This window comes from Chaetodon auriga, chromosome 17, assembly GCF_051107435.1.
Source record: "Chaetodon auriga isolate fChaAug3 chromosome 17, fChaAug3.hap1, whole genome shotgun sequence".
NCBI classification, from domain to species: Eukaryota; Metazoa; Chordata; class Actinopteri; order Chaetodontiformes; family Chaetodontidae; genus Chaetodon; species Chaetodon auriga.
This window is the reverse complement of record NC_135090.1, coordinates 11,692,948-11,720,447: the sequence shown is the minus strand read 5'-3', so window position 1 is coordinate 11,720,447 and position 27,500 is coordinate 11,692,948. Positions and strand designations below refer to the sequence as shown.

The following is a 27,500-nucleotide window of genomic DNA, read 5'->3' as shown; positions in this document are numbered from 1 at the left end:
TAAATGTTTTCAATTACTTTTTTTTTTTTTTTTCCTCAATCAAATTCATCAGTAGACACGAGCACACTGGCACCCAACTGATATGTCAGAGTGCCAATATTACAGGGGGAAAGAAAACAGTACATAACACTTCAGATAATTTAGAGTCATTATGTAGTTTGTCTAGCAGGCTCAGTTGGCAGAGTAGCATATCACAGTTGAGCAGATGGTGGTGTAGAGCTCTTTTTTGCAATTTCCCTAAAATATCACACATTTTGCGTATCTTTGTTACAACTATTTACTTTAGAAGATTATAATGTTCGTTTTATCAGCCAGATTTTACCAGAATTTTTGTTTAACATACAGGTATTTTTATTGTTGTTCACCTTGGCATCAAATGTTTTTTCATGGCCCTTTGACCTGCTCGGCTTCTACCTTCCTCTAAACTGTACTGACACATTGCAGTATTTGTACAAGAAATGTCCCTCGTCTCGCCTTGCCTGTATTTGTTCAGTGCCAATGCCATCAAAAGACACCAGATCAAAACAAACAATCCCCTCATGCATCTCATCCTAAGCCCACCGGCGGATGTAGACCCGTGCGAGACCACTGTGCTGCATCTGGGCTATGTGATACTCTCCAAACACAGCCCAGCCTGTGTTCCCTGACCTTTGCTTTGATCTGCCGTTCCAGCCAGTCAAACGCTATTATAAATAAAGATCACAAACAGGTCACGGCTTTCATCCCTCTGAAGTTCATGGTACAAAAAAGGAGCTTTTGTGGTTGACAGCTTTGGCTGTCGTATGGTGGATCTTTCCCACATTCTCCTGCCACAAGGTAACAAAATGATGCTTCGTTGGTGGCATGGTGTCGAAAGAACTGAATGTCCACCAGCGTTTCTCAGTCCTGGGCCAACAGAGTACAATCTGCTAAATGTACTGCGTGTGCCACAGTGTGAAAGAATGTTAGTATGAAATCCTGAGCCAGGTCTTGGTCTTTTGGACCTACAGTTTGGCTGGTTTCCTATCACAGTGGGTGGTTGATTGCAGCTAAATGCATTGTAATCAGTCCCTGATTAGATGGTTAGAATGAAACCAGCAGGGCTCTGGGTCCTGAGATGGGATGAGAATCACATAATTACAGTGGTCAATGAGAAATGTTGTTTGAAATGGCTCTACAGACACACATACTGTTACATAACATTAGCAGGTGTGTGCTGTTGTCTAATACAAGCATCTCATCTTCTTTTTCCCCTCCAGATCATAAAGGACCAGAAGTTGTTGATTATCGTTGGCGGGATGCTGCTCATCGACTTATGCATCCTCATTTGCTGGCAGATTGTGGACCCACTTAAAAGGACTGTGGAAGAGTACAGCTTGGAGGTCAGTGCGCATTTTGATGATTTATTTTTGTCTCTATTCTGAACGCGTGCTTGATCGTGGCTTTGTTTATGTTGATGCAACATGATTGGCCTCAGCTGGGAGAATCCCAGTGACACAGATTCTTTCGTAAAATGCCTGTGTATTTGGAGTTTAGGCAAACAAAATGTCCGCCTTGGGCTGTAGCGCGAGCATCTTTGTTGTGCTTGTTATTTTTGGGTCAGGATGTGAGCCATTGCTGCCTCCTGTGCTCATCCCATGGACGGACATTTGCCAGCTTGGATGTGAGACATTGGCAAGGCCTGTTGGAAAAGAGGCACTTGGCATCACTCTCTCCTTGCTGGAGAGGTGGCGTGGTGTAGAGTAGAAATGAACTCTGCTTCGCTCTGATTGGTTAGAGTGGACTCAGATTCTCTGGGATTGGTACAGGATTAATCTAGCTGTGCGCCCAATTGGCTAAAATGAACATACTGTAGCTTTGGCATTATAGGTTGATGGTGTGTGAAGGGTGTTTTCAGTTAGGCATGACATGTTAGCACATAACTGTCAGCGGTATTAAAGGAATGCAGACAGTGAATTAGCGAGGCGCAGCTGCTTATTTATTTTCTCGGAGGATTTAGTCGTTTTGGTGAAAGTGGCAGATTGAGTTTTTATTTTTTCCATATGTATGAAATATTATGCAGTATGGCTTCACTGTTTGGTAGATCTGTCTTTGACACTGCTGTGTCCAGCAGACTGCTTAAAGACGGTGGGTTAAACGCTTGAGTCAGGATGATTTCGAGCTGCATATATTAAAACATCTCTGGGAATATCAGCTCATGCCGTTAAATAGATGGTTCAGCGTTCCAGTGGCTAAACATAAGAGGCTGCGGCACTCATTCGTTCCTCAATCTATTAAGTTGTTACACAAAAAGATGGGCTTGCATTAGGCCGATGGCAACTAATGCAGTGTAATGGTAAAATGGGTTAGAGAGCTGGTGCAGTGAGGGATACTGTACATTTGGGACAGCACTGTATCTGTGTTTGACTCTGACTTGAATGAAGTGCATTTGAATGTGTGTCTGTCTGGTCCATGCAAAAAAAAAAACTTTACTTGATATGTCCATGTCACTGGGTCTGTTGAAGTAACAATAACATTATTGAAAAATCTATTTTACATTGTTACAGATTATTCCCTTTGGGTACTGACGCATAACTCAATGGAACAGGAGTGATTGTGTTTACTTTACTGTTGCTGCTAACAACAGACAAGCCGGAGCAATTATGCCACTGCAGCTGAGATTGAATCATCTACCTCTGAAGCTCACAGAACGTGGATACTGCAAAGTCCTCCTAAATTGACAGCATTGGTCGGATCCTCGTTGACCCTTCTTCTAAACAGAGATTATCAGAAGGTCTCTGCAGTGAAAGGCAGGGTCCAATGGTGGATTTTTATGGAGACTTCTTTTGATTGTGTTGAATGGATTTTCATGTTGTTTGCTTGCTTGTTGCCAAGGTGCTGCGGGGGATGGAAGGGTGGCTGACACTGTCTTGCACCCAGTTTTGACTTTTTAATGTCTTCAATTAAATGAAAATCCTGTGAAGGCTTATCTAAGAGTTCTGGGAGCAGGTCAGCCTTTCTAAGTTTTTTTTTTTTTTTTTCTGTCTCAGTCCTTGATGAAACGATTCCTGTGGGAGATCTCTGAGGAAGAAACTAGTTTAGAGATGCATGATATTTTGCCAGACTTATTTACATTCTTGTGCTCCTTTTGGCGTACTCTGAAGGTATACTTAGCACATTTGTACAACTCTAGACAAAGCCGGATTTCCTTTGTGATGATAGCCACTTATATATTTAAGCCTGCCTAAAGGGTGTAGCAAAGCCTTGCTTAACATATTCATTTGTGAATGTTGTCAGTGTGTGCAGTCGGGTCCTCGTGGAGTATTTTCAGACTCTAAGCCCCCGGCCAGGGGAGTGTTGTGAATATATTAGCCACTCAATGTAGGAGTCTGCATCCCCCTTGGGGTCGTGGATCTGCATGCCTGGGCTGAGGCAGAGGCTCCATATGCCTGCCCAGCCTGCCAGATTTCCAGCACCAGAAGCAGTGGACCCTTGGGGCTCAGCTGGGGGACAGGCAGCCTGGAGCTCCTCTGCACCCAGCGCCTGCGGGCTCGTCAGGTGGGACCAGAAACCAGAAGGCAACCCAAATAGGAAGTGAAAGATGAAAACACAGTATGGGCAAAAACAGTGTTTATGGTAATAAACAGAATTAGGCCTTGTTCAGAGAGATGATGTTTCTGCATCAGATAGCAAAATGAGGTGAACCTGGATCAACTTCTGCCACGAAGCCAGGTAACAAATTCGTCAAACTGTACTGGATCAAATTTAATTTTCTCTCTGCTTCCTGTAACAACAAGCCCCCACCAAATGTAGGCCTTTGTGTTTTTTAACACAGTGCTATTTTCAGTCTGAACATTCACTTGGGGATGGGGAATGGGAACACGGTGATTGGCCTCCGTAGGGCCCAGAAGCCAGTAAGTACCAGAATTTCTGCTTTATTAAGATAGTGACAACTGGAGAGAGACAGGAAAGGCACAGGAGAGAGGGGGATGGACTTGAACCCAGGCTGCTGCTGTTAGGACTCAGCCTTAATACATGGTAGGCACTCTAGTAGGTGAGCTACCCGGCTGAGTACTAGCTTTGACTGACTAACAATAATTGGAGCAAGGAGAAGGACCATTAGTTACCCAGTTTCCTGTGAGTTCTCACATCATGCTTGATCTTCCCTCCCCTGTGACTTCCCTCTCTCTGTTGTCTTTTCATTTTTTTCTTTCCGTCTCTCTCTCTCTTTCGCTTTGTCTTTGCCAGAGTTTCCCCTCTACCCTCAGTTCGGTCTTTAATTCCCAGGGCGTCAAATACTAACACTTTGTCACCACTACTAAATGTCTAATACAGATGCACCGGGCTTTCAGCTAACTCCACTGTATACACATCTGCAGAAATATTAGATGCTCAGAGCAAGGTGACATAGTAAAGAGCAAGAAAGTCCACAAATAGAGAAAGGTGGGGTGGATGGATGGGTTTCTAAGTCTCTGGCAGGAGGGCTTTGTGTGTAGCTGGGATGAAAACATGTTTGACAGTTTGTGGTCTGATCGTCTAATATAATCACTGATGAGTTTACATTGCAGTGAGTTGAAAGCGTGGTGCATCTCATAGAGAAAATAAAGGGTACCTTGTGTTTCTTTATGAGTCGCCAGCGGGTGTGACAAAATGTCAGTATTTGACGCTCTGGGAATGAGAGTTGCCTCTCTCCTTGCATTCCCTTCCTCACTGTGGAGGATTGGGAATAACATTGGCCGTGGATACACAGAGCTGAATCTACCTGCTGTACCCAAGGGTATGCCATATGACAACGTGGTGTTCTTGAACTGTCACAGTGCTCGGTAGTTCACTGCTTTTGTTGTTTGAACCATCACACAGGAGGGTTTCCTTGTTGACACAGAAGCAACAAGGGTAATCACACATTGTTTACACGAATGGCACTGTAGTTGTGTTTTTTGAGTTCAGGCCTGCATAAAGTGGGAAGACACTCAGGAATGATCATCAAAGCAAGTGTGTGCTTGGAAGAAAAATGCACTGTAGAACACTGAAGTGGGTACTGTTGCTAGTGTTCATATTTATGCCCTGTGGTGGTCACAGATATGGGTACATTTAAATATTATTAAGTGGATAACTGTGTGTACTTGAGATTTTGGGTAAAATGATCTTGCTCATGCTGTAGCAGCAGGATTTACCCAGTTAAAACATGGACAAGGTCAATATTCTGCATCACCAGGGGTGAACCCACCATTCTGAGTCCAGCAAGCTAAGCTTAATGAGCTACCATTAGCAAAACTAGGGCATCCCCCTTTGCATCCTTTATTAGCATTAGCAAGGAGATGAAACTGTGAAGAGGCTGACAATAGATCCTTGTGGAATGCTTCATAAAACATGACTGATTTAATACCCTCCCAAATAAAAGCAAGGAAGGGCAAGAGATCATGTAGGGAGTTAAGTGTTTGAGTCTTTAAAATGAGAGCAGAGTGACCCCCGAGTCTTATTTTAATTACAGTATGCAGATGATACGCCTTCAACAGAAACGACTTGTAACCTTGAGATTGTCCCGCACCTTTTGAAATCAATCCCAGCCTGTGATCTGCACTTCAGTATGTACTGTACATAAAACACAACACCAAATTCACTAAAATTGTTGATAAAATGAAAGGAAAATTTTGCCAAGATGGTAATTACAACTCCACGTCTTCCCCGATTCTTTGCACTGGTGAGATACAGGGAATATTCTGCGTATCAGTTTCTTTTTTTTCCCCCAGAGAGCTTACAGAGAGCAGGAATAACTCAGGCTGCTCCAGGAACATCCAGGGAATGCTGATGGAGACGCTGGGCTGCAGTGAGCAATTAGATCCATTTTGTGGCTCGTTAATAATTGAGCAATTGTTAATGGCGTGGATGTTCCAGCAGCAGGGCAGACTGCTGGTTGCCATCAGATTAAGCCCTGCAGTACTGACACATGTTGCAGTCAATGCACACACGTGTGTTGAAGTGTGTGCGTGTGTGTGTGTACATCTGGATGGCTCATTTTTGTGTTTGTTGCATTGTGTATATGTGTGTCCCCATGAATATGACCTTGTGTGTTTCAGCCTGTGTATGTATGTGTGGAATGTATGTGCCCGCTCATGCGTGGATATGTTTTTGTGCCTATGTCTGTGTGTTTATGTGCACATTAACGCCCTCTCTTGTTGTCCCGGGCATTGTCTCCTGCATAATGAAGGACAAACCGCCTAGAAAGGATGATTAGCATTCTGGCGGATCTTGCCGCAGACCCCCTCTACTCTAGTCTGTCCTCTTGTCTCCTCTTGCTTCCCCTCCCTCCTCTGTCGTTTTTCCCGCCTTGGAAGCTGCTGCGAGCATCGGCAGGCGGGCTTGCAAAAAGAATATTGCAGTGTAGCATCACCATGGCAACGGCCATGGTTTCTGACATCCATAACGCAGAGAGCGGCACTGTTGATCCGTGAGACAAAAATAGCGGGTTAGGGCACCCACTTCAGGATGGAAACACATGCAGAGAATATTTCAAACATCTGCATCGAAATCCTCGCGCTGGGCTGATAATCAGTGACAGAGCGGAGCAGAAAAGGTGTCATACGCGCTCATCCGTGCATTTTTCCACGCAGACGCTTACAAGCTCTCACAGAGATTTCCCTCTGCTTCCAGTGCACCCTGTGCTTTGGCAATGCACTCATCCGTTCCCAATATCATAATAGCAAGTCAACATATGACTCACTACTAGCATTTAATGTGGAAATATTTCTCTTCATGAGATGGTGAGATGATGACCTTAATGCAAATCTTGTGTTTCCCTTTTTTTTTTTCTTTTTTTTACTTCTGGCATTAAAATACATCTAAAGTGGCCATGCTTACATTAAGTTGCTATTTTTTTTTGCTGATAGGCTGTGAAACCCCATCTGTTCTCATAATATTTACACACAGTATTGTCATAGGAAAAACACATTGTCATTAACACAATTTCTGAAAACAGGGAAAAGCCGTTGTAGACAAGAGATGAGAAGGTTAGTTTTTGCATCTGTTGTAATTTGTATTTATGATTTAATCAGAAGTTGACAGCAGACACCTGCTATCTTTGTGTAATCATATCCTGACTCCACCTTTTATGAGTCACTATTCACAATAATCCTGGCTTTGTTATTCATCTCCGTTACCATAGTTTAAATTACGTATACTCTGCATACTGTTTTTAGAGTTTGGTTTTAATGCAGCATAATGCATCTCTGACCCCTGCAATAGGTGCCTTCAGTAATCATTCTTTTGGTATTTATGTAGTTAAGTTCAGCTCAGTCATAGCTTGAAAAACACATGCACAAGACCCGTCTTCTCTGTCCGTCTTCTTCTCACTTCTGCTGGCGACTTTTCCCAGAGTCCTCTCACAGACCTGCTAACACACTCTCTGCCGCTCCCCCAGGTATGAGGTTTTCTCACGTTCCACCCCCTCTCTTTTATTTATTGTGTTTTCTTTTCCTCACCATGTCAATTTGCTTACTTTGACTGTCACGCCCTCTTGCTCTCTGCCTTTGTCATCTATCCACTCCCCTCCTGTTGTCCCTTGCACAACGTTTCTCCATCAGAGTTGTGTCACGAGCTTCTTTTCTATTTACAGATCCCTTCTTACTCCATACCTCCTGCACCCATCTCGCTCTATCCCTCTCATGCTTTTCCTCGTTTGGCCTGTTCGTACTCCTGGGACCCCACTGAAAAAGCAGAGAAAATCGAAAAACAAGCTTGTGATAGCAGAAGCGGTGGACAAGACTCAGGCTGACCTGGAACACTCCCTTCCACTTCTCTCCTCTCTCCACCTCCCCTTCTCTCTTTCTCTCTGTATGCAGGACTTTCTTTTCCTCTTACTATCCTTTTTCTCTCAAATCAACACCTCCTGCTCTATCAATTTTCCAATTCCGTGTCACCTCTTCAAAGGGAGGAACAGACACCCGGCTATGTCTTCAGTTCCAGCCAGAATTGGGTGTTGGGACGGTGAATTGGAGAAAGTGCCGTGTGTGGCCAGAGGGATTGAGACATGTGCCACCAAAGTTCCTCTACTCAGACAGGAGAGTGGCCTGCTCCTCTGGGATCCTATGTGGGTCAAGGTTGACCGGGCAGTATGCATGCATGCGTAAGATCATAACTTTGAGTGTTTTTGAATGAATTTTAACACAACTTTTATGTACCTGACAGCAACGATCAAGCCCTAGTCTGCATTTGTGCATTTGATTATGAGCCTTGTTTATTCAACCACAGTACACAGGTCCCAGTAATATACACTAATGTGGACTCACTAATGTGATAGATGGTTCATTACCCATCTCAAACCAGTTTAAAGACACTGCGCCTTGATTTTTATGCCATACTGAAACCATTCTCAAACTAATGGCTGCCCAGTGGTCCAAAAAATACATTTAAAAATGTAAACATATTTGGTACGCTCTGGAAATAGTCACCAATAATGTAAATGATATCTTATTGTTAGTTTTTACCCTAAAAATGCAGATCCTTTGTGATCCTTTAACACTGCAGTGATACACCCACATACACACACTCACCTGCCCTCAGTGTTGTTGCTCCCCCTCCTCCCACACTGTCACACAGGTTCTCCACTGCAGTCAACTGTTGATTGTGTGAATGCCATCTGAAGGACACGATGCTCCTGTTCCACTATCAGCCTGCTCTGCACAAGCAGGCGGAAATGGATAGTCCTGTTTACATTTAGTTTAACCCAGTTGGCTCTCCATCCTCAAAATTCTATTCTTATGGGACATGAAACATGGATTCTGTAGAAAAGAGTACACAGAAATCAAATTCACCCCAGCCTTTGCATTTTCTGGCAGATTTGGATGGATTAAGCAAGGTCTGAATTGAATTACACAGATTTATCCAGGAATATGATTATTCCTGATGACAGAGACAAAGATGTGATATGACAAGAACGGAGAATCATAAAGTATTTATTCTCCGGGATGAAAAACAATGCCGTCTGCAGCATTATCCATGCAGCACATGCCCGTGCTAAGATGGACTTTGAGGCTCCTTTGTTAGCACTGAGTAAAGCGCTGGCTGAGATCAATGCCTTTTCAAAGTAAACTGGGTCATTAAGGGATAACCACCACCCACCTAGGCCTTTTCTCATCGACCACCTCTGGAGGGGAGAAGGATGGGAGGGAGAGAACAAAAGGGAAGGGTACATAGAGCTCTCACATTCTTTGTGATTTGTGTGGTTGCGTGAATGTCTGAGAGCGTGCCGGTCCCAAAAGGATGGTTATGCATTGTTATGGTTGTATCAAGGTATTGTCACTGTGTGTGCTGCATTATTAGATTACATCAAGTTCTAGTGTTGGTGAATGTAAGACATGTGGTTCTACTGGAGGTGGCTGCATTTTTTTTTACAACCCTCTGCAAGCCTCCATTAGAATAGACTCAGCTGTAATGATCATCTCGCTGATATGAAACCACACACCTACCTCAAGTATATCAGACTTCTTGGAAATATATTTCTGCACATATTGCATGGTTTACCTTACCTTTGTGGTGGGCACAGAGCAGCATGGCGCCTCTGATGTTGGCCTGTTATTTTAAAGTCCTCCAAAGGTAGTCTGAGTAAGTGTGTCATGGGTTTTACCTTGGGAATACCCACTTCTGTTTATAGTCCTGCCCACTTTTACATGTTCCAGCACGGGGAGTCACGACTTTAATCCACCTGGACAGCACAAAAACCTCAACCTACATAAAGAGTGCTGCATTATGAACTGATGAAAATGAAAGCTAAATGTGTTTTCATGTGTACTTTCTTTCGTTTCTTTCATTGATTTGTGCAGTGGGAAGCTTTAGGTAGATGACAGCTGGGTACGAATGTCAGACGGAGAGAGAGTGAGAGGACTTCTAATGAGTCGAGATCATTTTTTCAGCAGTGGTTAAACCAGCAAACATCACTTTTCTTGATTCGACATACCTACCACTGACAAATCATCTGAGAGAAACACAGATATGGTTGTGGGCACCACCACAGACAACAGCTGAGACAATTTAAGAGCTGACTTCATCCAGAAATGTGCAACTGGCCTCATTAGTAAAAGTAAAGGCCTCATTGAACTTACCCATCAAATGCAACATGCGCCGTCTCAAATCAGCTCAGTAAAGGTAGTTAACATTAATTTGCTGGCGGTGAGGATCGTGAGAGGATCTTCAATGCTAGACAGAATATTTACCCAATCAAAGCTGGGATCAGCATCAGGGCACTCCAACCTTCACTGTTTCTATATTTAAAGTGAGATGTAGTTACACTTGCTGTCAGTGATTTTTTTTTTTCCCCCTCTGCAGTGGTTCAACAACCGAGCATGTTAACATTACTCAGGAGTTTGAAAGCATTTTCATGTTTGTTGTGTTTTGTTTTATTTTGTCGAGATCTCTGCCTCCATCTATTTGGGGAGGGAAAGATGAGGGGAACCTGGATGGCTCAGGTCTCATTTTACTCAGGATTTCATCATTTTTGTGGAGAATATTTACCCAGTGTGTCTTGCCATGCTTTGCCAATGCACTGGTGTTTGTCTCGTGAGAGACAACAGTGTACAGCATGTGCAAACTGACAGCGCTATCAGTGAATCATGCAGGAAAGCACTCTTAAGGACTGCTTCGGAGGTGCAGTGTTTGTTGACACTCTAGCTGGTAAATTGGACATGTGGTTTTGCATGGCTGAGCCTGTTCAAGTGAATCTGTCAGAAATGGAATTGGGTTGCAATATTTACCTCCTTTTACACTCTCTCCATCTCTACGTGCCGTGTGATTTCTCTCTCCCCCTCTCTCCTTTCACTTGTCTGTATGTGTTTCCTTCTCGCTTTCTCTCTAACAAAATAAGCACAAACACACTAAATTACCCCCGACCTCCACCGTCACCCGCACCTCTCTTTGCTCTCCTCTCACTTTTTGCCCAGCCCTTTTTTTTTCCCTTGCTCCTCTGCTACTGCTCCCCCAGACTGCAGTTGCTAGGCAACAGCTGATTGAGCATGAGGGGTATGCAATTGACCAATTAGAAGTCTTCCAAATGAAAAGTGGTGTCAGGAGTTCCCACAGTTACAGCGATGGTTTTATCCAGTGTGGACGCTGGATATTGAACCACATGCATAGATGTATGCACACATAAACAAATACGTGTGTGTGTGTGTGTGTGTGTGTGTGTGTGTGTGTGTGTGTGTGTGTGTGTGTGTGTATTTGTTTTGGGGCTTTAGTCATCTGATGTTGTTACTATGATCTCACTCGTACACACACACACAAACACACACACACACAAACACTTTGCTATATAATCCAGCTTCCCTTCCTTCCCTCCATTTGTATCAATATAATGCTGTCTATCCTCTTCTCTGTTTCCATCTTTTCTTCCCTCTTGCCTCCTGCACCTTCTCACATTTCTTCCTTCCATTCATGCGGTCTCTTCCTCTTTCCATCTTTCTCCCTCTCTCTGTCTCTCTTTCATACCAGAGACACCCTCCATCAGTGACCAGACACATCCATCAGTGTTCCTCCTCGTCTTCTCTCATCCACAGCCCTGAGGATTCCATTATAGCTCAGCAGCTGATACACACACGCACACACACGCACACACACACACACACACACACACACACACACAGTTTAGGGAAAGGCAGCTCCATCTCATCTGGCCACAGGCTCAGACATGATTAGTTAGAGACTCGGGATGGTGATGCAGCTCTTGATGATGGCGATGACTCTGTATGTGATGATGGTGATGATAATGATGATGATGATGGTGATGATGGTCCCAGAGGCAGTGAGGTGATGATGAGGTACACTTAGACACAAATGTTTCTCACAGTTCTTCTGCCCCTCCATCCATTTGACCATCATTAACCTTGTTGTCGTTCAGGAAACTGCGAGAAAGTGTGAATTGGCAACCCTTGACCCCGAACCTCATCCCAGCTAAATACCCAGTCAACTTATTCCTATGGTGCTCTCCACTGAGCAACCTTGTAGCTCATTAGAGATTTGTTTATTATTTCATTTAACATTCTTTCAAACTTGCAGACCAATTAGTGCACAACTCTGGTCTTTAACAAAGAATGGCTCAATATTGACACCACTTCGATAAAGGGCTTTAGCCTTTGACCTGAACAAGCCAGTGTGCTTTATCTTTTGTGGGACTCCTTCCTGTTTTTGTGTATTTTCCCTTTCTCTTACAATTTGGAAGGAGAAACTACCACAGTTCTTAATGCTGCTAATCACCACTCTTCATCCAGACAGCATGAGACAGCCCATAGCAGTCACTAGTGCTGTGCCAAGGATACTGTTTGACCTTTACTGGCTTGCCATGCAACACTTGGCCAAACTCAAAGTAGTGCTGCCTGGGATTTGAACCGGGGGGGGGGGATTGTTTTTTTTGTTTTTTTTTTCTTTGCAACATCCAGGAGTCGATTGCGTTTACTATAAGAAACAACTTTGTACCTTTTTGATAAGTAAAAGATTTTTTTGGCGTAGGATGTGCCTTTTATGGTATTTTTCTTTTCTTTCTCCTTTACTTCTGTTTTTACAAACGTGCTTGCCCCTCAATTAACACAGCATACCCTATACAACACGAGTGGCCTTGTGATATCACACCTAAGTGTTGTCATAGCGTGTGTCCACATGCCATGAATGTGCCCAGCGTCGTCCTGTATATAATGTAATTCAGCCAAAATATGCTGTAAACTCCAAACCACAGTGTTAGATTCATGAATAAATCAGCAGCTGTGTGAGATGAGACCTGCGAGATCTACTGGTGACTATTTTTTCAATCTCATTCCTAATCGCTTTGCATGTGAACACACAAGCTGTTGCATGCACTCGGGCCGCCCTGACTGTGCCTCTGCAGAACCCCAAGGAGGCACCACTGAGACACTTTGGTACCTCAGTGTGAGAGGAGGGGTCAATTAGAGAAAGGTTAATCGCAAACACCACCCAGTTCTACACAGTTATAAACACACTAAGCATACACATACACCACTGCTCCAAGAAGTCAGGTGTAGCAGACCACCAAGGTCGACCAGTGATGGGGAGATGAGAGCACTTCGCCACCGCTTGAACAAAGTACCGCTGCTGCCTCAGCACTATGAGCCGGGGAATACAAATACATTCAGCTAAGTGGAAGAGTTCTTTTACACAAGACCTTGAGCCTTCGGCACACTGCAGACTTTACACTAACAGTATAGAAGGCTGAAGACAGGAGGACAGGGAAAGAGAGATAGGGGGCTCAAGGAGACTCGAGGGAGACAGAGAGAGGAGAGTGGAAGAAAAGCAAAAAGAAAGGTGAAGAAAGGACAGGGGGAGAGAAGCGTGTGAGATGGGGAAAAAGAGGCTGAAAGGAGAGATATATTTAGAGAGATGGCTGGGGAAAGAGTTAAAGGGAGAGTGAAGGAGCCAAAAAAGGAGGGAGCTGCGAGCCTACCAGCTATAACGACTGAGATAGAGACGTTAGGGGAGATGAAGTTGAAGATATGTGATGAGAGACAGAGTGAGAGAGAGGGAGAATAAGGGGTGTCATGGCTACTTATCATCACACTGCCGAGGGTGACATTGATTAGCACTTGCCATCGGCAGGGAGCCTGTGAGCCAGTCGACGGGAAGGTCAGATAATTAAACCCAATGCCGCTGCAAAAAGCTGGCACTACGCCAGTCCCTCTCCTGCCCCTAACTCTTTGGAGTTGGATGAAACAAGTTGTTGTGGTGTGTGTGTTGGTACTTACTGGTATTTGTGTTAAAAGTATGTGGAAATGTGTGAGTGTAGGTGTGTGCATTTGTGCATGGAGAGCACGCAGAGCGTGTAAGAAACGGCTCCAAAAACTGCTGCAACCGTAGTCTTAGCAGGTTGAATTTGCTGAAAATGCAGGCACTGCAAATATAAAATGACCTGACTGATGGACCAGAACAAGCACATGCTGTGTGTACAGCTTATATAAGCAGCTGTTAATTTTGATTTAAGCTGTCAGTAGAGGTGGCCGTACCTCTAACATTTTGGTTTGTCAGACCGTTGGGAAATGCCTGACTCGGCTGACTCCAGAGAGATAGTTTTCCTTTGCAGGTTCACGGTTTCACTCAGCCAGTTGTCATTGGATATATGTAGTAAATAATGTGCCATTCTCTCATCTGTCTGTGATGTGATGTTGTGACAGATACGTTCCGACCAATCTGAGTGATGTATCGGGTGTTTGTGCGCGTGTGAATTTCACCCCCTGCTCCTCCTCTCCCAACCTGTGATTTTGTTTCCTGTCATTTCCAAAGTCGACTCTTCAAAAGACCCAGAGGAGGCTTTTTTTGGCATTGTGAGAGGAGCACAGCGAGATTGGATTTGACCCCTGTGAATTTTACGCTTTGATTTTAGCGTGCATCTTTTCTTTTTTTAGAGCCCAGCCTGTACACCTTTTTCTGCCAGCTTGGCAGTGAAAGCATTAATATTGCTTCAAGCATCATTAATAATGCTCTTTCAGTAAAAAGAAGGGGTAGTGCAGGTGATGGGAGGTAAACCTTCAAGGGGGAAACATTTCAATTAAGTGGTAATCTGATGTGTAGCATTCTAAGTGGATAACCGGTTACTGTGTTGAGCCATTGTATCTTAATTTTAAGGATATTCAGAGGAACTTTTACGACTGTTAATTTCCCTCTGTATTCTTTAAAGATGCTGCCAAGAACTCTGTGCCCAACCTTGTGTATTTTAACTGACAGTTATCATTTCTAAGGTACCAATAAATGTCCCATATTTGCAATCCTCTTTACACTCCAGTGGGTGTAACAAGCTGTCCTTGGCCCTGGTTGCAGCTCTCGGTGTCCCCTCCCTCCCTGTCTGCAGCCACCTCTGCCATCCGCACAATCTCCGGAAACACAAAGAGCAGAGGGAGATTATGAATGTCCTGGATCAATACTCTCAGAAAGTGCTTCACGGGAGGTGGAGGATGTAAACCATATGGCACTACTTGAACTATACCCCATCCACTTAGCATCACTATTGCCTCTTACAGGGCTACATGGCATCCTATTTTTTTTTCTTTTTTCTTTGAAGGAAATCTGCCTCCCAGGTTTAATGCAGCAGTGGCATCAGGGAAGTGTTCGTGTCCTCACCGAGGTCAGTAGTATTTAGCATCTAGCAGCATTATCATAAAAGTTGTTGCCAAAGCTACACATCACAGAGTAAGTGATCTTTGTTAGCATAATCTGCAGTCAAACAAAAAAAGAAGTGCCCCATCCCAGCCATTACCGCTTCATTAAACACTGCATAATGCTATGAATTGAACATGACTGCTTTTTGGGTTTTTTTTCTTTTTGTGCGATTGTCAAAGTGGAGTAGAGCAGCCATAGCATGTTGACAACACGTCAACTAGAGAGGCCCAGAACTAGAGATGACTACAGAAAATTACCGCCATTAATGATGAATTACCTGTCATGTGTGAACTGCTTGTTTATTTCTGTGTTAAATTGTCTGATTGCTTCTCTGTGGCGCATTGCACATTATCAGCTGCAGCGAGGCAGGCGCTCTCTGCGGGAGATTTGAATGGTGAGATGCGTCACTGTGAGAGAGAGTGTGACAGCGGCGACGCAGAAGAGGTACTGGGAGCAAAGAGACGGAGAGAAAAAGCAAGAAAGAGATGATGGCGGAGAGTTAGAAAGAGAAAATAGCTGGGAGATGATTAGATAGCAGTGAACAGATCCTCCCATGCTGCAAGCGTGATCTGTTGATTGCCAGTCGCCTTTGTGTGTGTGTGTGCGTGTGTGTGTGTGTGTGCACTTGCTTATCACCCGCCTATGTCAGTGCATTACTTCTGTATGTTTACAGGTGTACGCCATGTGTGTTATCTTACAGGCATGCCACCCCCATCCTCCCCACATCCACACCCACCTCACTGACAGCCATCTGTCCGCTAATTAACCCGACTGACACACTGTGCAACATCGACCGTCTTGCCGCCCTTCACCATATCACCATGTGCATGTGTGTTTGCTTGTACGTGTGTGTGTGCGTGCATTTGTCCACCCGGCTCTCGTTTGCTGGCCTGCACTTACTTGCGTCTTCCTCTTAGGCTGCGATCCTAATGGATGGGTCTGTTCCCTCTGCGTGACACTGTGTGTCCGTGTGCATTGCTGAGACGTAATCTGATGCAGAGAGGAAAAAAACAGCACCGTACAGCTACAGCATCGTATGCATACTGCAGCCGTAGCACCTCCTTTATTCACGTTCATTAGTCATTATAAGCAGACAGGGGCTGCTAAGAGTGTATGGAGGGAGGGAGGGCCAGACTGAGTTGGAAAGCACGTCGATAGTTATTGAGAGAAGGTATAAGAGGAAGGTAATGTTGTATGATTGAGAGCAAAGTAGGTGTGAAACAGCAATATTGGCTTCTACCTGGGACATTTGATTGTTACTGAAGGTAGAAATGCAGATTATCCCTGTGTTGCACTTTATAAACCCTTGGGAAGAGCATATAGCTTGTGTGTGTGTGTGTGTGTGTGTGTGTGTGTGTGTGTGTGTGTGTGTGTGTGTGTGTGTGTGTGTGTGTGTGTGTGTGTGTGTGTGTGTGTGGGTGGGTGTGTGTGTGTGTGTGTGTGTGTGTATGTGTATGTATGTGTATGCATGAATGAGTGATGGGGGAGTTGCCCTGCAGTTTTCAAAATAGCCAGCAGTGCAGCATTTCTCATATAGAGAGTAGTGTATCTGCAGCGAGGTGTCAGGTTGCAAGCACCCATGGAAAAGCTGCATTTCCTCTGTCCCCTTATCTGTCTGTATCATCTCATCTATACGGCACAGTTCATGTGTGCCTGCTCATCATTCTCAGATGAGATAATACCCCAACATAACAGTTATACATAAACTTAAGGGACGTGTTTGATTAGTTTAAAGTGTAAACGTGATTAGTGAAAAGTTTATGCTGGTCACTGTTTTAATTCACAAGAGCTAACTCAAACTTCAGTTCACACACATTAAAATGAACTAGTTCCCATTCATACTTCACAGTTTTGTTTTAAGTTATAAGTCTGCCTAATTATGGGGAACAAAGGTACCTTGTCCTGTATAAAATCAAAATGACTTTGACTCGGGGGGAGGAACTTTGCAGCTGTTGGCCCGTGGTCTTATTCTGTGTTTATAACTGCGACATGCTGATTTTTTTTTCCAAGATGGTGATATCATGATCCTCCTTTTCGTCCTCCATCCTACTCTGCCTCTGATTGGCTTGGACTTTCTGCCTTTGTTTTTGGGTTAGTTAGGTTTAGGCATAAAGAGTGAGACTGGGCAAGGGTAAGTCAGGGTAAGCCAATCAGAGGCAGAGTAGGGCGGGTCATGCCAGGTGCTGTAAAACACAGAACGCAAGCTCTCATGTGAGTTAAACGACACGTTCATGTTCATTAGTTGTGAACAAATACGTTCGGTTCCCTGCATTTCTGGCCCATTCATGCCCACTTCAACACTGACGCTGGTAATATGTTATGGCTTTCCCTGCATTATGCCCTGCAGGCTAATCAAAGTCAAGGTAGGCAGTATTTTATACCTGATTTGTAATCAGTTCACAGTCATCTGCTCCAAAGTTTGATTTACAGAATTTCTATACACACACATTCACAAGAGCATTTTCTGCATACAAATACATATGCAGTTTACATTCCTTCACGGGACTTTCTGCTATTGATTTGTGCTCAGATTAAATGTGCTGCCATGTCCTCAGAATGAGATTCACGTAGCTTCAAGAGCCTGATTGGACTGGCGGATCGATACGGTGGCAGCGAAATGGAGAGACGAGAGATGAGAGAGAGCAAAGACAGAGAGAGGGAAAGAGATGTATTCGCTGTTCTTCATTACACCTATAAAAGGAAAGAAATGAGAAGTGGCAGCGAGGGAGTAGTAGCGTTTTGTTGCAGCACAGTCCCAACTCAGCCCTAAAGTACATTGCATTATGCCTTTTACAGCATATATAATGTAGTAAAGAAACGGAATAAAATGTGTAAAACGTTACACATTACCAAGGTACAAATAATCAGCAACGATGACGTTAAAATGCTGCCATGCCAGTGACAAAGGACAAAAATAGGAGTGATCCTTTTATCTGCAGTGAGAACTTATATCCCACATGTGCAAATGTACTAGAGACAGAGGAGCTGGAACTAAAGTGGGACAACGCCAGAGGAGCTGAGGTGAGCGTCACAGAGAGGCACAGACAACGCATCAGAGGGCTCATCTGTTGGAGATAGCTGGGTATAATTAACAAGGCTTTGGTTTTTAATTAATCTGCCTCAATCAGAGTAGAAATCCTATTCTTACATTTTGCACTAAATTAATTCAAGGACACGTGCTCAAACAGCAAAATCCACACGCTGTGTGTGCTTGTCTTCTCCTTCCCTTTGTTCATGCCTTCTTTTTCTATTTTCATTTCTTCTCAGTGTGCTTGTCCAAGTGTTTTTTTTTTTTTTTTTTGTTCTCTCTTTCTTCCGTTTGTTCTTTCTGTCCGTCTTTCATTCCTCATTCAGATAAACTCCGATATGATCTAGCTCTGGCGCCATCCTGCAAGGGAAAAGCGGAAAAAATATTCTGTCCTGTGTTTCCAACATTATTCTAGTCACAGCCTTGCCTGCTAGGGAATGCGCCAACTCTGCAGTGCCCTCCAATGGTGGGTCCGTGCCCAGGGAGGACGTGGCAGCACCTGGTGATGGTCCCGATGGCCAAACTGAACCAGCTGAGGCCTGAAAACAACCACCATCTGACCATCTGACCATCTGACGATAATAATAATCTCTCTGTCGCACTGCCAGCTCCATGTGGCCGGGACATCAGAGAGAAGCTATTACTCTGCTTTGCTGGGGTTTACTCTCTCTCTAAATGTCTATCTCCCGTTCGATCGGTTGATGCTATATTCTGTGGATAGAGATCACTCTGGCTCCAGATGTATAGGTGTCCCCCCACCCCTCCGTTTATCTCTCTTCATTGAAAATACATAGAGTCACAGGTAAACGTGTCAAATTAGAAGAAAGACAGTCCTCTGTGACTCCAGAAGGAGCTTCAGCATGTTTGAAAGTAGCCCTGTTGGTGTCATCAGCGTTGCAGTTTGACTAATGTAGCGTTGTGATTTTGGAGCTTGGCTCAGACGAGTAAGGAAGGCAGCAAATTATATTGATTGCTTTTAAGGCCTGAAACAGCCTTGCTCCCCAAAACATTTCTGATCTATTGACCTGGTATGTGCCCTTTCCACCATGAAGATCTACAGATGGGGCCCTGTGGGTTCCTCCCAGGTCAGGGGTTGTTACTGAGGCTGATCAGGTTTTTGCTCTTCCAGCCCTCACACTATGGAACTCTCTGTCTACTTAACTCAGCAGCGTGTGAACTCGACGCACGCTGAGTCTCTGGCTTCTTTTACGTCTCTTCTTAAAACATTTCTTTTTGTGAAAGCTTTTGGAAATGTTTGATTTCGTTTTATTGAGACTATTTTTATTCCTATTTATCTGATCTGATGGAGTTCATTTTATTGTCTTTTCTTCTTGTGTGCCCATGTCCTTGGCCTTTTTCTCATTTTATCTGCCTTATCTGGTTCGATTAATTTCTTTTGCTAAAGCACTTTGCTAAGGAGAGTCCTGTATAAATAAAGTATATCAGTATTATTATTATTACCGAAGACTAAAATCCTCACTCTCTTGTTCAGTTTTTCATTATTTCCAAGATCTTGTGAGTAACTTTATGGATGTGAATATGAAATTGCTGGAGTAGTGTTTTAGCCAACGTCAAGCTGATTCTCCCATTTACTCAGCCATTACTGAATTAACCCATCTCCAGTCTGTAGTTATTACTGTGACACGGTCATTTTAACCTCTTGATCCCATCAAAAGGTTTCTTTTTTTATTCATCGCACCTTTTAGATCAACATCGTAACATCGTACCCATTGGCATCACTGCTGAAGTATGAGATGCTTGGCTAAACTGGGGAGTTGTTTAAAGCATGATTAATTGTCTATGGCTTGTATTGTTTGTCTTATTGAAGTTGTGTAACTGTAGCTTGTAGTCATCTCAAAATCTTTGCAGTGAAATATGAAAACAATCTGATTTCTGCAGAAAAGTAACAAAAAGAAGGCATATTATAGTGAAGAAAAATGTACTCAAAACAAGTGTCCATGCCATCACTTGGCTGACCCTGTCACTTCTATTTATCATGCATACATTACTTTTTATCCCTGAATTTTGCCTGAGGCTCTCACTGTGATGGATCTAGATGGCACATGGCGCAAATCAGAAAGATAATGACGTGCACGACTGTGAGTGCCAGTGAAATCTCCATGACTTGATTGTTTTATGTGTGTGTAAAACAGAGTGAGAGGCCTGTGAGATGGGTGCTTGTTTTTTATCCATCAGATAATGACAGTGTGTGCTGATTCCATGCATTGAACCCATTTTGGAAAGCTACTGTTTGACATAGTGGACGGCTGTGTAGACACCCTGTACTAGACTTCATAGTTATTCTGTTACTCTTAACGGTGTCCAGCCCATTGCTTTGAAAAGCATATGCTCTTACTAAAATGGGAACACAATGAGGCACTGTTTGCCCAAAAAGCATTTGTCTTGTGCTTTGATCTCCTTTCTAAATAGCCACTTTCTTGGCATCATTTTCCCTCTTTTAACTGCACCGGAGGGAAGGCCGCCGTCAGCGAAAGAGATCCAATGGGCTTGTTTTCCAAGCTATAGCACAAATATATTGGATTGGTGGAGAAATGGCCTAAAATTGGATGAAGAGCAAGTGTGTGCGTGTGTATTCGTGCATCAGAGAGCTGCCACTGAGGTGTGTTTGTGTGTGTGTGTGTGTGACTTGACAAAGGGGAAAAAGCAGCTCCCTCCCTTCACCATCTCTACTTTGAGGACTTGAGAATGAAATGCTGGAAGTTTTTTGACAGTTTCATTTTCTGGTGCACTTCAGCAGAAGATATGTATGTGACCTCATCTACCTTGAATGTGCGTTTCTTTGCAGTATATCAGCATCTTTGCTGATACAATATATGCATTGGTTTCACTCCACACAGAGCACAGAGTCTGTTCCTCCTCAGGTGAGCAGGGACACTGTGCTATGTAATTCATCATTTAGATATCGTTGTCTAGGGTAATTACCTATTAACATACATGTGAACAAACCAATAACATTCATTGCAGTACTGCAGTGATCAGTCAGTCGAAAATATTTGACTTCTCTTTCCTGCCTGGCACCGTGCCTCACCTCCATGATTCAGGTGGAATCCGCCTCTGCTGTGATTGGTGGCACTGCATCATTCTTGGGTGTGACTGGTTGCTGTCCTTGGGGAGGCAGGCAATGGCAGTTGAAGTAATTGACTGTTAAGCTCTTATGGATTTCCTGCCTGCTGCTGATGTAGCAGAGGGCTGATCAGCCTGCACTGTACACACACTGGTGTTTAAACGCGCTCCATCTCTTACACACACACACACATTTAGCTGGGTGATAAACACAAACAATGCAAGATGGACATTGTTGTGCTGCGTGTACTGTCAGAGACACTACAGGGATGGAATTAGGATGGTGTCTGTGTTGCTGTTTCTCCTTGGGCACCAGTAGCCAACCATAAGGTGTTTTGTTTGTCAGAGCCAAGCTTTAGCTAGGTGGAGAGATGCCCCTGGGAGTGTCTGACTCACCCATGCTTGTGGTGGTATGTGCATGCGTGTGCGTGTGTGTGTGTCTCCCGTGCAGAGGCTGCGAGGTGTTGGCAGGGCTGTCATATTAAGCCAGTGGCACTGAACTCATTGTGTCAGCTCCTGCAGGCTGCTATTGATGCTCCTATCATATAACTCCCTCTTCCTTGCACTCAGTGTGGCACACTGGCCACATTCTTGTCACTGACCAACGCATGCAGGCACGTGGGAGTACATTTGCAATTGCACCTTTGCAGCTGTGCTTGAGTGTGCATGTTTGTATGTGTGCCTACGTTTGTGTTTTTATAAGAGTGTGCGCCTCTCTCCTGCTCTCATGGTGCATCATGGAGCTCCTGCAGAGCACTACTGCATTTCTGCATCATTAGGTCTCTCCCTAAGGTCGAGCAAGAGGCCGGACCCAGCAGGCAGTGGATTGGGATCAGAGAATGGAGAGAATGGAGAGAAGATAGGGATGAAAGAGGAAGTGAAACAAGACTGTGTGAAGGAGTAAGAGATGAAAAGAGGGAAACGAGTGAAACGTGGCTAACTGAGAGGAAAAATGGGAGAAATTGAGAGTAGAGAGATTTAGGGGAGAGTGAAAAATGGAGATGGAGTCACTGAAGGAGCAAAGGGTGGAAAAGAATGAGAAGAACATGGAGAGACTGTTCAGTCAGAGAGAGGCAAGCAGAGAAAAAGATGGAAAGTACATGGTGAGAAAGACAAGCAGAGAGAGAGGAGCTAGGGACTAGAAGACTGCACTGTCAGGCCTAGAGGTGGATCTGAAACAGCTTTACTACAAAAAGTATTGTTAAGGTGTATTTCTAATCTAATCTAGTGCTTTTAAAATGTTGTTTCTCACAAAAACTGCCACAGAGGTGGAATAATTTCATTAGGTTTAATGTCCCTCCACCTGCTGAGAGGCGTTTAATGAATTAAGTGACCACATAAAGGCTGACATAAGGTTGGTCACTTCTCTCGTGTCAAGATAGTACAGCTTAATTCCAGCAAATACATGTACAGTAATTGGACATTTTTACAGCACGGTGTAGCTCTCCAAACACCTGAGTCCCGTAGCTGAGGCCAGCTGACGGAGGGCTGTGGTGGAGAGGGGCTCTACTATGCTGCCCGCTCCTGTTAGCCTCCATGCGCTATCACACACACTTAAGCAGTAAAGATGACAGTGGTGTGTAGAGTGAAAGAGGAAGAACAGGGTTATATAATACCAAAGAGGAAAAGTTTATGAGCTGTGTAGAAGACACACAACTTCATACTATATGCATTGACTAAGATGTAAAATTGCAGTCAATCTAAATATTTCCATCTTCTCTCCTTGGAAAAGAAGACAAACAATACTCAGAGCCCTCTACCACTAACACAGTACAGTACACTGTGGCTTGCATGTGAATAACAGAGCCAATTAAGCAACCACAACACAGGGCTCATGGCAACTCGGGGCCTCAAAGGACTCAATTACTGCTCTTGGTTTGCAGGGACAGAGGCAGAGGTAGAGAGAAAGAGAACAGATTCCTCAAAAGAGGATAGTGCCGCTTCCCTCTAATGGAAGTACAGAGATTCTTAAAGCCGGCCATATGCAACATGGGTAATCAAATATCATAATGACAGCATGTTTCCAGAGAATAATGGTGTTGGGCTGTTTGCTTTTTCTACCAGGGAAATGCCTTGTGGGGATTTCCCCAGCCAATTTCCTTCCTCTGCATGAAGGATAAGAAAAAGAGCATTTGCAGGGTTGAAATAGGTCATTTAGAGTCTGTATTCTTATTGTGTTGAATCACTGTTGCATTTGATGTTATGAGGTGCTGGAGCGGGAAGTATCTGCAAGCAAATTAATTCATTCTGTGAACATATTGCACTCGCTTGTGGCGGATTTAAATACAGTAGGTCCGCCTGTTCAATTAATGTTTAACATGGCAGATCATTTCCGGTAATTTCCTGAGGAAGATATTATATGATATAATAGGATGGTCTTGTGTCAGACAGTGTAAACGGGCAGGGAGAGAAAATGACTAGAGAACAATGGAAATTATTTCTTGGCTCTAAAGTCACTTTCTGGCACACATTTGTTTGACAAAGGATGATGGGAAATGTAGTGAAGCAGGTAAAATGAAGCATGGTTATTACTGACATAATGACGCTGGGCTTTTATTTCGGCGTATTGTGGTCCATAATTACTATGACTGGTTCGCAATAAAGGCCAGTGGAACCGAAGGCCGTTCTGGTATTGAACCAAATCGAAAATTATCGCCTGGAGGAGAAAGGAAAGGGAAAGAATAAGAATGGCTTGACAGAGAGTGTCGCTAGTGAAATGATGAAATAAGAGGAGGGAAAAGGTCATCTGTGAATGCTCATCCTCAGCCCTCCAATCAGACGCTGGAGCAAAATAATATAGAAGAAATTTGCCATGAAAATGAGATTCATGCAATGTGTCTTTTTTCTTTTTGCAACAGAGGGCACAGATGTGTGTGTATATGTGTTTGTTGTCGCAAAATGTGTAATAAAATATGTTCTGCGTGTGTGTTATTCCTCGCTTTGGACAAACACCTCCACCAATCTCTGGGACTGTTGATTTAGAGCAACACTGGGGGTCCATCTGTCCTGGAGTGGACTGTCTGTCCGCCTGCAGACGTGGTTTGCAGTCATCAACCACTGGTCCGTCTGCAAGCTGGCAAACAGGCCAGAATAAGGCCCGTTTTAAGCACTTGAGAACGCGAGCTGCTAGGAGAGAGATAGCTGGGAGGAAAATGAGAGTGAGAAAGATAGAGAAATAGCTGAGGGTGAGGTGATGTGTGAGAGTAACTTGTCATATCTGATGGCTTATCCCCCCGTTCTTGCTGCTTTCCATTTGTCACCGAGTCAACCAGGATTTATGAGCTTCTTCACAGCTACAAATCCTGATTATGGTCCTTCATATAAAGAGTGGCACCCGAGTGTTGAAAGGTGTGTGTTTGTGTGGACTGGGGGGTTTAATTTTCCTTAGTTAATGGGGAGGGGCATGGGCCTGGAAAATGTAATGTAATGTAGTTATTGAGTTGGGAACATAAACATCTACTGCATCTTAAGCTGCACTAATCCATATTTTTATACTAGCCATGAAGAAATGAGATAGCAACATAATTCACATTACAATCATGCATGATTAATAACACTGACATGCACATTTGGACCCATTCTGTGATTGAGGCTGGGTAGCCTTCAGCATTTAGTGCTCAGAAACTATCACAAGCAGTCAAATCATTTAAGAGGTGTTTGTGTTTTACAACACCAACAGCTCAATAAAACCCGAGCTTTGTTATATTTCTTCAGAGAACTCTTGTGGGGACAAATATGTGAGACGTTCCCGCTGGCTACTAAGCAAAAATAAAGTGGAAAGTTTTTAAAAAAGTGGAAGCTGGCACAAGTAAGCACACTTTTTCATCAAGGCTAATTGACTGTCTGTGACTTTCCGTCAAAGATCTGGATAACTACAGAGTTTTCCACAACTCTGTACAAACCCTGAGGAGGAAGTCCTTCACAGCCTCTGCAGCCATGTACCGGTCTACCTCCAAAGAAACACACCCTCCTCCCTGCAGTATACAGATCTCACTCACAGCATTCCCTCCTCTCTGGCATTATACTGCCTCCCAAGAAATATACCTAACCCCCCCCCCAGCACTGTGCATTCTTTCATAATGATGTACTCGCTTCCTCTGTAACTGTGCCAACAATGACATAAGGCGGCTACACTTACACCCAACATACAGCCCTAAGCTACGCAGTGTGCAGATGGGAGCGTTGATGAAAGCTTGCACGATGACAGGGAGTTATGTTAAAGAATAGCAGCCATAAACACAGTTGGAGCCTACGATAACGAAAGCCTTAGCTCGCAATCTAGCAGGCTGCCAGGCTATACCACAGCATTTGCATATTCTAATGAGCTCAATGTTCAGGGTTAGCCGCTTACACTAATGACGCGTTTAGCTCTTAATAAATCAGTTAAGGCAGCTCCCTGCTGGAGCCTAGGGAGCTGCACCCGTGTGTGTGTGTGTGTGTGTGTGTGTGTGTGTGTGTGTGTGTGTGTGTGTGTGTGTGTGTGTTGATCTCACTATGTGCATAGTTCATTGTGATGTAGATTTGTGTGCCGTTATGCTGGAATTTTGTGAGAATGCATAAGTGAGTGAATATGTCTGCTTGTGAGCACGTACTTGTTTTTGTCGTCGTACCCATGCGGGCATGCAGGTGTTTGTGTGTGTGTGTGTGTGTGTGTGTGTGTGTGTGTGTGTGTGTGTGTTTGCTTGTCTTTATGAGCTTTGGCACGTGTAAAATGGGGTAGTAGCCTCTGCTCTGTTACTTTGAAGTGTCTTCTTTTGAAGTTGTGGTGCGTGTAGTTAAACAGAAAAAATCTTTTGTGTTTCTCCGCCTTTCCCCACTCAACTTGAAAACCTTCACCTGTCTTGTACTGTTGTACCCACGTCAGATTTCATCATATCTTTGACTGATTATTCTTGTGACGCGGGTCTCTCAACCAACATGTAACTGTAATATAAAAAGCAAGACGGGTTATGAAGCAGGACATTTTATCGCTGAACTGGGAATCCAACACTCTTCTGTTTTGTTTTTGCAAGCGGGACAATTCATGAGACATTAACTTCACGTCCTTCGGATGCCAGCGAAGCCACTGAAATGTCACTCTCAGGTAAAATGGGAGACTTGACGCGTACGCTGACACATCAAGAGCAATTTAATGGCTCAGAATGAGGCATGCTGAGCAATCGCTACTGGAAGCAGGAGAGGAAACAAGGATGGGCTCCTGTGGTCACAGACAATCATCAGTGAATCCGGAGCCAGCTGTTAATTTGCCTGCATGAAGCTCCGGTTTGTTTCCAGTGTTTGGGCGCTGCCAGGTCAGCTAGCTGTCTGAACAACATGGCGTCAGTCTTTTGTCTGAACAATATTGTGGCATTTTCTTGCAGAGAGAGGAGTAACAGGAAAAAGCATCCTTTCACTCTTTCATCATGCCACTGCCAATTTGGCCCAGTGGTGGTTAGAAGGTCGTTGGGCCATGGTCCTATCACAAGGATTAGTCCTCAAATGGGATTACAGGCTCATTTGAAAAAAGGAAGAAGAAGAAGGGGGTGGGGGGGGGGTGCTCAAGCAAGCAAGAGAGCAGAAATATTTAAATGCAGACAGACACATTCAAGTAAAAGAGATCATTTTATCATCATTAGTGGTGAAGAGGAGAGGAGGGGGAGGAGACTCTTAAGAGGGATGGAAACTGTATGGTGAGATGTGAATTTTGTAGTTAAATGAAGATTAAAGATTGAAAGATTTGTGAGAGTGTGTGTCTGTGTGCATGCACAACTGGCATCGAGAACAGTGCAATTATGTTTCATTTATTTCTTTTTTTTGAGGGTTTTATCTTGTCTCTTGTCTCTATTTTTTTTTTTTTCCTCTGCCCACTCTTTCTTTCCGCCTCTCCCTCGTTCTCTCTCTCTTAAGTGAGCCAGAATAATATCTGTGAAGATTCACTGGAGTGGAATATCCTGGTCACCCATCCGCTGTGACTAGGACACTACAGTAAAACACACACACACACACACACACACACACACACACACACACATACAGATAGATTGTGTTCTCACACACACAGTGAAGTGGGATGGCTGAGATCCACATGGCTTGGAGTGCCAGCGGCGTCTTGCTGCCCTGCCACCATGGCCCCTCTGCATGTAGGTCAGCCTCAGCCGGCGGCACGCCACCCTTACCCTCCTTTCCTCCCTCTCTCCCTCTGCTCCCTCCCTCACACCCTCCTCCCTCACTTCTTCCAGCTCTTCCTCAATGGGCTTCTTCCTCCTTTCCTTCCTCTCATTTCTCTTTGTACAGCAAGGCTATTCAA

At 44.0% G+C, this 27,500-nt stretch overlaps 1 protein-coding gene across 1 annotated transcript in view; it reads left to right on the top strand.

Annotated features, from left to right (window-relative positions):
* gabbr2 (gamma-aminobutyric acid (GABA) B receptor, 2) overlaps nucleotides 1–27,500 on the top strand; it is a 165,593-nt gene that overhangs the window by 117,379 nt on the left and 20,714 nt on the right. The window contains exon 13 of the mRNA XM_076754518.1: nucleotides 1,239–1,361. Within this exon, the coding sequence (XP_076610633.1) occupies nucleotides 1,239–1,361 (123 nt within the window). The remainder of the gene's footprint in view (nucleotides 1–1,238; nucleotides 1,362–27,500) is intronic.